The sequence below is a fragment of the Spinacia oleracea genome, chromosome 3 (genome assembly GCF_020520425.1).
Source record: "Spinacia oleracea cultivar Varoflay chromosome 3, BTI_SOV_V1, whole genome shotgun sequence".
Classification (NCBI taxonomy): domain Eukaryota; kingdom Viridiplantae; phylum Streptophyta; class Magnoliopsida; order Caryophyllales; family Amaranthaceae; genus Spinacia; species Spinacia oleracea.
Genome location: NC_079489.1, coordinates 46,104,329 through 46,117,415, shown reverse-complemented (window position 1 = coordinate 46,117,415; position 13,087 = coordinate 46,104,329). Strand labels below are relative to the sequence as shown.

The 13,087-nt window shown below is 32.4% G+C and overlaps 1 protein-coding gene and 1 long non-coding RNA gene across 3 annotated transcripts; one reads left to right on the top strand and one right to left on the bottom strand.

Moving 5' to 3' along the window:
• The first annotated feature begins 2,456 nt into the window (after nucleotides 1-2,456).
• LOC130470314 (uncharacterized) lies at nucleotides 2,457-10,405 on the top strand. 2 transcript variants are annotated; one of them, XR_008930420.1, is made up of 3 exons: nucleotides 2,568-3,117; nucleotides 6,571-7,402; nucleotides 10,143-10,405. It is a non-coding gene; the product is annotated as an uncharacterized lncRNA (long non-coding RNA). The 2 variants fall into 2 exon arrangements; XR_008930419.1 differs by lacking the exon at nucleotides 10,143-10,405 and having other exon boundaries at nucleotides 2,457-3,117; nucleotides 6,571-7,905.
• LOC110798466 (cytochrome P450 81Q32) lies at nucleotides 4,317-7,099 on the bottom strand. The gene is made up of 3 exons (XM_022003641.2): nucleotides 6,495-7,099; nucleotides 5,533-5,845; nucleotides 4,317-5,044 (listed from the first exon to the last, which is right to left on the bottom strand). The coding sequence occupies exons 1-3, from the start codon at nucleotides 7,097-7,099 to the stop codon at nucleotides 4,418-4,420; spliced, it is 1,545 nt and encodes a 514-aa protein (XP_021859333.2). The 3' UTR covers nucleotides 4,317-4,417.
• Nucleotides 10,406-13,087: the final 2,682 nt, after the last annotated feature.

The window sequence follows — 13,087 nt, the reverse complement described above, 5'->3', positions numbered from 1 at the left end:
TCCATTTTTTACTTTTTTATGTCAACCAAACAACTAGCCAATCTATAAATTCCCATTAATTTCTACTTCCCCTATTTTTAGATGTCAACCAAACAAGAAACTACCTCTTTAAATATCAAAAAATTAATACTACGTAGTAATTACCCCCGGAAACAATTCCTTGACAAACGTGGTCTAAGCATGATTTGAAAATGTTTATGATGATCATCTCTAGATACAAATTATCTCATTCGAGCGAGTTAGATACTGTCCAAATTTTCTCATTGAAGGTATTTTTGTCGACCTGGATCATGATTTAATTCACTATTAGAGAGTGACGTACTAAAATAGGGTCCTACTACGTAATAGAAAACAATACAACTGTACTTGTATACTGCATAGTTATCTTTATCCTAAATTGCCAAATACATATGGAAGTCGGCATCTTATAATGTTATACGACTCTTCAAGCACCTACCATAGTATACCATATTCATGATTTTCTCATTAATTCTTCGTTGTTATCCACCAAATTACTAATATACTATTTTCACCTTTTTCTCACCACTTTTGATAACACGTGGAGTAAAATATACACGATTGTGGAGTACATATCTATTTGATTGGTTCTAGAAATAGGCTAGAAAGTGTATGAAACTTCTCGAAACATCCAACACTTTGCCGCGTGACATCTCCTCAAAACATACCGATAATGGGAAAGAATCCAAAACTGAGTGCCGATCCAAAACAGCTACTCGGTGCGAAATAAACACGGAGTGTTCATTATATTTGGTTTTGTTGGACAACACTTGTTGAAATTTAGGAGGTGTTTGGTTAGGAAAAGTTTGAGGAAAAATGAGTTTTTGGGGTTGAATTAGAGGGTTGCCTTTAGAAAAAGTTACTTGGGAGTGTTTGGTTAGGAAATGATTGGAAGAGAGTTTTGGGATGAAAAAGCTAAATTTAAAAAAGCTCAATATAAGAGCTTTTTCCAATTAGAAGTTTGAGAAAGTGGATGAAAATGACTATTTTGTCCTATTATTGCCTATTATTACAACCACTATCAACCTTCGTACATTACATATTTTTCTCCTAAAAACATTACTTACACTTTCTTTTCCATTTCACCATATTTACTAGATTCGTTTTTTGTTGTAATAAATTTTATATTAGTACTTTGAAGCAATTGAAGTATATTGCAATCATGCTTTAAATTTCATTAGTAATACTTTATTTAAGTCAATGTTTATTAGAAAAATATAGAGAGAGAAAATTAATACAATAAAATATTTCTCTAATGTTAATAAAACACAAAGTATGTCCTTAATGGTCATTTTACATATTAAACAGCTAACGGCTATCAGCTAATTACCAAACACTTTTACACAAACAACTAATGCAACCAGCTAGTCAAATCAGCTAATGTAAACAACTAATCGCTAACAGCTAGTCAAATCAGCTATGAGCTACTCTCTCCGTCCCTTAATACTCGCACCGTTTTGACTGGACACGCTTGCCAATGCACAATTTTGACCACCAATATCTCTAACTACATATTATAAAAACTTATAAATATATTAATATTTTGAAAATATATATTAAGATAAAGCCAATCTAATATATATATATATATATATATATATATATATATATATATATATATATATATATATATATATATAGGAGGCATATTTGCTGGATTATTAGAGCGCCACCTAGGATTACTAATGGTTTCGGCCAATGAAAAATAAGATTTCTAATTTATTTTTGAATTAAAAAAATCAAGTGCCACGTAGATAATTAATGAGGTGCCACATAGATATTTTAATTAATTAATTATTAATATATACAATCCCATCGAAAATCAAATAATATAATAATTAAAAAATAATCGATTGCCACGTAGATAATTAATTAGGTGCCACATAGATATTTTAATTAATTAATTAATTACTAATATATACAACTCCATCTAAAATCAAACACTCTAATAATTAAAAAATAAATCTAAAATAAAATTCATCCAAAATCAAACAATAATCTAAAATAAAATAAATAAAATTCAATTTAAAATCAAACATTAATCCAATATTAGAGCGCCACATAGAAAAATCTAATGATTTCGGCCAATGAAAAATAAGATTTCAAAATTAATTTAAAAAAGTCGAGTGCCACGTAAAGAAATGATTAACTTTCACGTAGATATTTTTTTATTAATTATTTATTAATATTACGCATATACAATTTCATCCAAAAACAAACACTTTCATAATATAAAAAAAAATCTAAAATGAAATTCATTGCAAAATCAAAAACTAATCTAATCTAATATATAAAAGTGGTATATACATAGGATTTTTATTTAAACATAACAATTTAATAAAATCCGTGCATCGCACGGGCTGAAATCTAGTAATATACGAAGTATTATATATATACTAACATTTGTTTTCATATTATACAAATAAAATAGGGTCAAAATGAATTATGTGAATAGTGTAAAAAGTCAAAACGGTGTGAGTATTAAGGGACAAAGGAGTAACAACTAACAACTCTTAACCTAAGAGGACCAAAGTATTTTGGGAATTATTGAAAGTTTAAGCAATGTTGAAGCCTTGAAGGAAATCTTATTTGGTTTACCGTTGTGAATTGTGAATACAGTCACGAAGAAAATGTTTACGAAACTCATCGGAAGCTTTCCAATCACTTATACGGAGTATCAACTCGTAATTTCTCGTGATCAAATCCAAGCAGTATTTCCAAAAGTCTTTTCTTTTTCTCTCCTTTTTTTCCTTTTCATTTCTTCTAATCTTCTTCTGGGCTTCGTTTCTCACGGCTATTTGCTCTTTGTGGCTTCCTTCTTTACCTTTCGTTCTCATCATAATCACAGTCACAATCGTCTCTAATTAACGATGGCACTTTCGTTTTCTGACTTAATATGGCGCCCCAATTTCGTGGGTTTCGGTTTGCTCTTGAATTTTCTACTTGAATAAATCAGAATTAATCCGAATTTCGAGCTCCAATGTGATTTTTGATTATCGGAACTTAGGGTTTATCTAATTCGGGGCCTTTTCCGATTTGAGTAATTTGAAGAAAGGGGAGGTGTATTGTACAATTAGAAGTGGTCTCAACAGATTCAAGGTAAGTAATTATATTCCTTGCTTTTTAAGTTGATTGAATTAATCATTTGCTTCAAGCTGAATGTTAATGACATTTTGGATTTTGCATTGAGTTTCGAAATTGAACCTGTTTTAGTAATTTGTACGTGCAATTTATGAACACCCTAACTGTGACCCTTTAGCTGCTTATATTTTGTGAAATTTCGGTATTTGATTGTATTTTTTTTTAACGCGGTATTTGATTGTTACAGGACCTAATTTACATTGTTCTATGGGAATTGAATTTGGGAATTAATTAATTAATTAATATTGTGTTCAGTAAAATAAAGTGGGAAAACGATTTTATTTTAATTCGTAATCACCAATTATCAGTCCACCATTACGGAACCTAATTTGTGCGTGTAAGGACTCACACTTGAGGGGAATATTGTTAAGCGCAAGTGTGATTATTGTGTGTCTTGATAAATTAATAAAGACTATTTGAGAAGTGGTAGTCTTTTGTATTTCATTGGTTTCTCAACAATCACAATAAGATATTTAAACAATCTATTAGGAGATTAGTAACCTATGGCAATTAATGACAATAATACTAGTAACATAAAATTAAATGGCAATAGTACTAGCTAGTAACATAAGGAACTAAATGGCACTAATAACAATGCTAATACAATAGTTAATAATAGTAACCTCCTTCTAATATGTCTCGTGTTATGTCTCGTGTTGAAAGATAAAACAAAGAGTTTTTGGCTTATATCCAAGTGGAATACTCTTTCTATTACCAATTTTTTTAGAATGAACCTCACTTTGGGATCTTGTTTCTTCTCTATCCTTTATAACAAATTGGTCTACGAGTCTGTCAACTAGGGGTTTTGCAGTCTTTGCACCATCTAATTGACATCATCTGGTTGTGTGTCCTTAGAGCAAAGCTCTATTGGGTCTGTATGTGTTTCAGTTGAAGGAAGAGTGTATTGACTAGCACTTGATGAGGAGATTACCAAGTGGGCAAGTGCAAGTGTGAGTATTGTGTGTAGCACATTGAAAGATAAAACAAAATTTGGCTACTTGTTCTATTTAACAATTAGCTTTAGAAGGACCCTCACTTTGGGGTTTATTAGTGGGATTCTCTCTGTGTTTCTCTTGCACCTGTTACAACAGTGAAAATAAATGCAATCATGCTAAGTATAAAGTGGACTCCAAGCACAAGAAACATGGGCCTCATAGTTGAAAACTGGAAGAAGCTCAATATGAAACTCAAAAAATTATTCAGAAACAGGGGGCGGGACGACTAATTCATTGTTTAGATAGTACAACATCCATTATGCCTATACATTGAATTCTGTAGCAAGTAAGGTTGCCATGCAAGGACGAACTTTGCACATGGCTTCCAATGGCTTAGCTTTAGGCATAGTAAGTCCAGTGGATTGTGACATATCGACCATTTCTTTACTAGCTCGCTCCATGTTGAAGCACTGAATCACTGTCCCTAACACTAAACATACTGATCTTTTACCCATAGCATAGCCAGGACAAGCTCTCCTTCCAAGCCCAAATGGCAAAAGCTTGTATAGAGATTCCCCTTCCTTCCCCTCGAATCTCTCTGGATTAAAATTTTCAGGCTCCATCCATATCTTTGGGTCTCTATGTATAGTCCATAGACTAACCATTAACATGGTTCCTCGGGGGACATCGTAACCACAAATAGTAGAGTCCTCTGATGACTCATGTGGGAGAAGAAGCGGAGTTGGTGGGTACAAGCGGAGGGTCTCGTTTATGACATTTTGGAGGTATGGTAGTTTTGATATATCCTCTTCGTTCAATAGGCGATCATGTCCTATTACATCATCTATTTCTTCTTGTGCTTTCTTCATAGCCTCTGGGTGGTTTAGGAGAAGTGACATTGCCCATTCTATAGTAGCTGCTGTGGTGTCTGCTCCAGCAAGTACTAGTACCTACACTCGTAAAACACATTTCTACTAATCAGAATTTCAGAAATAGTCAAAATTCAAAACATTATTTTTTTCCCCTCATTTGGTCTATGTCAAAATTCTAGTATAAAATATAAAAAGTATATCGTTTTGGCTAATTTGAGTTCTGTCCAAATCGAAAAAAATGATCAAATAATCAAATGGTAATATTGTTTGAATGGCTGCTGAATTGCTGATCAGTAGTAATCATTGGTTTGTTATGTTGCAGTGCCCAAAATAGATATTACTCCATACTAAAATAAGTTCCACATGCTAATTGATGGTCAAATTTTACAAAAGTTGACTCTAAAGTTTTATGAACAGCTGAGGATAAATATAGTCTTGTGAATTTTGTTGTATTAATCTCAATGTATGAATTTATAAAAACCAATATTAGATTTGAAGTAATATTTTTTCAATACTCAATTTAATATATTTATGTTGAAGTCGTGTCTTAAAATGATCGTACTTACCATAATCATACCCTTGATGACTTCGTTGGTAAAGAAGACTGGATCCTGTTTTTGTGCTGAAATAAGAACATCAATAATAGCCTTGGTACCATCCGTATTGACTTTGCTCTTTCGTTCGTCTAGGAGCTGTTGGTAGAAACTGTCCGTTTTGTCCATCCATGCCACCATTTGTTTCTCCAAACCTCGAAACAGAAACTTTAGTATAGGTAGAAAATCTCCTGGATTATCAGCTGCACTCAACACTGATCCCTCCCTTAGTAATTCGCTGAACTGCTTTGCTTGAGTTGCATCCTCAATATCCTTTCCGTAGTACCTGAAACAGAACAACCATACCAACGGGGTCATTATACATGAAGAGTATAGTCAAGCTAGCCAGTTTACTAATTTTCCACAACAAATTATAGCATTCTCATTAAAATAATAGAAGACGTTGGAAATTATTTTTACGCTCACAAAATTAACATCCGGTCCCTGTTACACAGTTATATTTGATACAAACTTTTAGGAAAGACGGCCTGACGATTAGACCACTTTTATGCACCGGAACCAATTAGTTATGCACTTTAACTAATTAGTTAACCACTGAAACCAATTAGTTAAATCTGAAATTCAATTAGTTATTATCCCTTTTATTTTTGGTTATTATTATACTAACTACTAGTTCTAGGTTTGTAAATTAAAGCTAAATTTGAGAATGTTAAGTGTCTAGTTATTGGTAAACAGGATTTGCAGACAACAGATTCACAGTTTTCATCTTCCTTAACAAACCAATCGAAACTTACTAGAACTTATTTGCCTTAATTTGAACATATTTTTCTTAAACCTTACTCCGTAGTTTTCTAAGACAAAGGAAAAGCCTAAGTATTATCATAGTTAACACAATAATCAAGTAATCCAGTATGAAGGTGGTGGTAAAATATTTGGTACAAACTCTTAAAGGTTTAAACTTTAAAGCATGTTACCTCTTGCCAGCAGTCATCATTGTCATAATATTGAGCGCCAAGTGATTAAACCCTTGATTTAAATTGACTTTTACAGGCTCATCAGAAGCAGTTTCTTGGAACAAATTCCGAATTAGGAAGTTGCATTCATCTTGGCGAATCCCAGAAAAAAGGGGGATCTTTGTAGATGAAAACACTTCTTGGGTCATGAGCCTTTTGAGAGTCCGGAAATGATCATTGTAGGGTGAAAAGGCAATTGATGTGTTGTTGTAATGCAGGAGCCTCCCAACAAGGGTATCTGGTCGATCAGCAAAGATAGTGTCGTTTTTTACCAGACATTCTTCCACTGCTGAGGGGGAGGAGATAAGGAGGACTTTACGCACCCCAAGCTTGAGGAGTAAGATTTCTCCGTAAGTTGTTGATATTTCATGGAGTGTTTGGTGTAGGGGTCGTTTTATCATATGAAGGTGCCCAATTATGGGAAGAGATGGGGGACTTGGAGGTAGTTTTTTCTTGTTTTTCTTACAAGTTATCGAAAATAATATATAAACTAACAAAACAATTGACAGTGTGATTGCCCAAGTGAACCAATTTAACTCTTCCATCATGGACATACTAAACTCCATGCTAAGCTAAAATGGTTTGATTTTCAGCAACTACATACTAAATTGAATTTATATGGAATTATTTGCATAATTGATTTATACATTTAGAGCCCAACTAAATTGACTAATACGTAGTATAGTGCAACATATTCATGTTTGGTATGCAGTGTTGCTTGGAACGGCGTTCTATAAAGTATTACCAAGTCGCCTGCTATACGATGACAAAATTATTCTGTTTGTCAAGGTTTGGAAAAATGAAAGTAATATGTTGAAGATTCAAGCGTGCTTTGTTTGAACGGCACTTGAATATTGTTTCGTTGATTTGTAAGTTACACAAGTCAACATTGTTATTCTAATCAACTACTTTCACTGTTTTTTAAGTTATGCGGTATTGACATGACAGGTTTGTCGCTCATATTTTGAAAATATATGTTAATACGAATTTAACAAGATCTTAGTGGTCATATTTTGAGTATATGAAAGTATGTTTTTTTGTGTGTATCAAACGGTTCACCATTAGGGCTAATCTGGGTTAGAGTCGAATTCTGAGTGGACAGGTTCCAATCTCCTCCTAATTGTTGTTGTGGGGATCGAACACGGGTCATTCCTACCAAGTTTAGCCTCAATCATCACTGAACTAACATGCAATTGATGGTCGGAGATAAGTATGTGAATGTTGAATAAGGAGTAATGCACAAGGTTAATACTTCCGGTGTTTGATCTGTTGTCTGATGACTGTTATGACTTATATTTGTAAGGAAACAAAAAAAAAAAATTACAATTGTGTTTTCATTGAACATCTTTTTTCATGGAAATTATTTTACATAGTTTTTGCTTTTAAATAAATGGAACCAAAATCAAAACGGAGGAAGTATGTACAGCTCCATCTGTATTATTTTAAGAGTCACATGTTGATCGACAGTCCGACACAAGTATTAAAGAAATATAATTGAATTTGACCTAAAATGATGTAAGTGGGTTAATTAACAATAAAAAAATAATAAAAAAATATATATATGAAATTACATTTTATAAGGTGATAAATATATAAAGCTGAAATTTAAAAGGTGATAAATATCAAAATATCCTGGTTGAAATTAAGTTAAGATTTAGTTTAGAAAAAGGACAAAGATACTAGCTCAATCTCTCTTTCACCCTTGAAACAGTTGTCCAGTGCCACACTGCCACACCAGTTTGAAATTTGTATACCATTTACGGAGTAGTTAGTTATGGTATAAGTGGATTTCTAACCCTATCAAAAGGTAGTGTACGTGGTTAGCCCAAGATCATCCAAAAGTTTGGATGGTATAGAGGGGCTTGGAGCAAACTCTAATGGCCCCAAGAATAGTTTCATTTGCTGGCTAGCTATGCCGGAAAGATTGAAAGCCAAAGGTTTCTTTTTTTCTTGGACAAAGAGTTCATTCAACAACAAAAAAACATCATATGTAACATGTATTTTAATCTAAACTAGTATAGAATCCGTGCAATTGCACGGATATATAAGTTTATATTAATATTTTAAATCAAACAATTTGAATGTGTGATGTTATCTAACTCTTTTATTTACAAAGTGACATATTGCATATAATTTTTAAAAGTGACGGATTGCATAAAGGTTACATATATAAGATGTCATCTAGCGCTTTGTTTTACTTTTTCTTTTTAATATACTACCTTAGCACCATCTAGAACTATTATCGATAATCAACATCAAGATTCTTAGGATTGATATCCTATTTTAAATCGCTGATGGGGTATGATCGAATCGGTATATCAGATCATTACGATCCTACAAATTTGATATTAGTGACATTGTTTTGTTTAACTTTTTATTGATTGATTTTTCCAATTTTGTTAATGGTTAATGGCAAATAATTTTTGAATGGTTCAGACACCTCTAATGGTTCGTGTGCAGAGAACCTACTTCACGTGAGAGCCAAAATAAGTTGATATTCCTTCAAAGTCGTAGGTTTCACTAATTCACAATAAGACTCAATTTCATTATCATATATATTCCTGCAATAAAAAAAATTAATTTCCCACAAGGTAAAGGATTATACTTGTGTTATTATGCGGACCCAAAACCAATAATTTTCTCCATAACTCTTTTTAGATACATAGAGACCTTTATTGTTCATATAGTGACTATGATAGGTTAAACACCAAAATTCTTAGACATGGTAACCCTATTTTTTAAAAGTAAATTGTGACATAGAATCAAATAATTCAAGCACAACATGTATCAGCGACACCAATTTGATATTTTTTTCATAATCATAATAAACATGCCAAAATAAATTAGGAACAAATTGTTGAATTTTTTTAGGCATGGTCCAGAATAAATTTAGTGTGGACCAGGTCCACTTGAGAATTGTTGCAAAGTAAATTATAAATGATGGTAAGATTTGGGTTTACTTAATTGCGTGCAACTTAGATTATCTCCGCGACATTTCCAACCTTAATTAATTAATTGATAAATTGATCATCATTGTTAATTCTAGTAATACTTTTCACAATATTGAGCAAGATTGTACTTGGTATTTGAATCCTGAATAAATATCTTTTAGTAAAAAGAATATTCAATTTTTCTGGAAACAAATCACTCTTATCATCTTGCAAACTAAAATTGCTTATGTAAGTAAAATAAGTTAAGTATATGGTCAAATGAGAATGCTTTATTCTCATAATTTTATAACTTACGTAGTCCTCCGTAATTATTAATATGAAGGAGTAATAAAATAAAGGGTTAGTGTAAAGGTATGCTCGTATCACTCACGACATTAGCTGCTCCTCTCTCTCTCCTTTTTCTCTCTTCTCTCTCATCTTGTAGGGATTTAGTTTTCTTGGCCGTTTAGGCCGAAAGTATTCTAATTTCTTCAAAAATTAGACTATTTCCGATCCTTCTTCTTGTTTTTCATTGTTTTCTCTTCATGTTTTCCCTTGTTTTGGTTTATTTTTTGTTGATTTGTTCCCAATTTATTCTTGAGTTGTTCCCAATTTATTTGGGTTTTTCACAGAGTTTTCTAGGTTATTGTTTCTCATCCATGGATGGAATTTATTTTAGGGTTTCAATAATTGGGAAGGAGAATTGGATTCATATAGGTTTAGGGTTTATCATCAACTCGTCGATCAGAACAATTCGGTGCGCAGATTGCGAAGGGCTCTACTTGGAAAGATGTGAATTCATCGAAAATCACTACTCGTGTCAAGTTATAAGCGGTGGAGTACGTATGAGATGTGCTTTAGGATGCAAAATAGTCATTGTTTTTATTGTAACAATTATGTATTTTGTTTGAATCTGTGGTATGCAGATATATTTTATCATTATATATGTAGTATGGCTGATTATTAATGATATTGTTCTTCCCCTATCAAAAAATAAAATAAAATAACTAATTTCCTGACTTTCATAAAATTTTTCATTTAGAAAATTTCAAAGATATAAAGAATACCTTTTTTTTAATTATTATTAATAATAATAATTATTATTATAATAATAATAATAATAATAATATTATTATTATTATTATTAGCATAATGCCTTATATTTGTATTATTATTATTAGCATAATGGCTTATACTTGTATCCTTCATCCCTTATTACGGAGTACTCCATACTCACTATTCAATATTGCCATAAATTGATACTCCGTATATTAGTTACCTTTAATAGACTTTTATTTTAAATCAATTGTCAATATTCGAAGGATTTGAAAAACTTCTCGATCATATATAACAATATGGACTTCCGCTTTCATCTATTACGGTAATGTATTCTGACCTTGTAATTGTCGTCCATATATTTAATTTATTTTAAAAATGCATTAATGTGCATACCACAATAAATAATATATATTTAATAATAAAAAATAAAAAGATACTTCATACCTTGGTGGTGCAAATTTAACAGGTAAGGTTTTAGCACCAAGACCTTCCTTTTAATTTCCTTATTACTCAACTTTCTTCAATTCTTACAATTTTTGCATGAATTATATTGCCAATTGGTTTTAGTTTCGATACCGACTATTATAGCAAGTGCACATAAAAGCGTTCTTGGTGAATTTGTAAGTAAGAGTTATAATTTTACCAATCTAATATATATAAAAATCAATATTACTTAGGAGTTAGGATGTTGTAAAGTGGATAATTTGGAATCTAATACCTTAGTTTTCTCGCATATCTCCTCTAACTGTACTCTTTTAAACATTATCAAACCTCATTAGATATAGAATGTGAATTTTATTTGACAAATAATTGAGTTTTTATGAATGACAATCATCCACATCAGCAATACTGCCAAAATATTTAAAAAGATAACGTTTAAGTATATAGTGCAAGTATATGCGATGTAATATATATTCGTATTTATATAATAATAATATAGGAATTGTAAAGAGCACATAAAAAGTTATATTTTTTTTAACGCAATAACAGTTCAAATCATTCCATTTTAGCTATAGAAAATATGTAAATTAAATCCTTCTATATATATATATATATATATGATCACTTTACGTAGGGATGTTGTACGGACAAGTTTGTGGTACTTCTACACCAAAGTTAATCAGAGTAATTGCACGGTCCCTATATATATTGTTAATTTGCTAAAATACGTATTTTTAAATTTTGATAAAAATTGGTCAGAGTATATAAATGTTAAACTTTGGAATATTCTATGGATAATATATGAAGTATGGTAAATTATTTCTTTCCTCTAATGAAGATAAAAATGTATGATATATATGATATAAAAATATACGTAGTACGATATATGGAATATATGGTAAGTTCATATTTTTTTTATATTAAGTTGACAATGACAAGATATTTGTTTTTTCTGTAATTAACTTGTAGTATATTTTTGTTAGGTTATGATACATATAACAATTCATAAATCATGCGGAAAAACCATTTAGCCAGGAATACATATTATTTACACATAATCATATAGCATAGTTTAGAAGCATACTCTTTGTTGCGTGCCTTCCCTAGCTGCGCCCGAACCGAACAAGAACAAGTCTTTAGGACTCCAAGTGTCGTCCCTCCGTAGATAGTCCACAGCACGTCCGGATCCGCCTTAAGATTGACCAACTAGAATCGCCCTTAAGGTACTCTGAATTTTCGGCACTTTTAGGCAAGGTATGTGACTGAATTTTTCTCTCAAAAACTCACTTTGAATACTTGAATAATCTATGTAAATATGTGACCCTAGGCACCTATTTATAGAGTTATGGAAAAGGTTTTGGAATCCTATTAGGATACTAATTTATTTAATTATAATCCTACTAGGACTCTAATTAAATAATCATTATCTAATAGTTTTAGGATTTAATCATATTTCGAATCCCGATTGCTTTAGGATTCCCGCACAAGCATTGCATGAGCACCGTACACCCGCGCAAGCCTTGCGGCCCACGCTAGGCGCACAGCGCTCGGCCCACTGCTGTGCTCTCGCGCGCGCGCCATAGGCCTTGGCTGGGCCTGGCCTTGCGCTGGGCCTGGTCGAGGCTTGGCATGCGATGGTGCGTGTTGGCTCGCTGGGCGATGGCCTGGCTTCGTGCTGGGCCTTCGTCTAGCGGGCCTCGTCCGATGCTAATTCGTACGATACGCTTCCGATTAAATTCCCGATTCCGGAAATCATTTCCGATACGAACAATATTTAATATTTCCGATTCCGGAATCAATTTCCGTTTCGAACAAATATTTAATATTTCCGTTTCCGGAATTATTTTCCGATTCCGATAATATTTCCGATTCGGACAATATTTCCGTTTCCGGCAATATTTCCGATTCCGGCAATATTTCCATTTCCGATAATATTTTCCGATACGTACCATGTTTCCGTTTCCGGCAACATCTACGACTTGGATAATATTTATATTTCCGATACGATCCATATTTCCGTTTCCGGCAATATCATCGTTTCCGGAGTATTCATTTCTTGCCTGTGACGATCTCAGCTCCCACTGAAACCAAGATCCGTCGATTCCGAATATCCATAGATGGAGT

Coding starts and splice junctions, on each gene's coding strand:
- LOC110798466 (XM_022003641.2), bottom strand. CDS start 7,099: ATGGAGTTTAGTATGTCCATGATGGAAGAGTTAAATTGGTTCACTTGG. Junction 5,846..6,494: donor ATGATGACTGCTGGCAAGAG/GTAACATGCTTT, acceptor GTTCTGTTTCAG/GTACTACGGAAAGGATATTG. Junction 5,045..5,532: donor TCATCAAGGGTATGATTATG/GTAAGTACGATC, acceptor TTACGAGTGTAG/GTACTAGTACTTGCTGGAGC.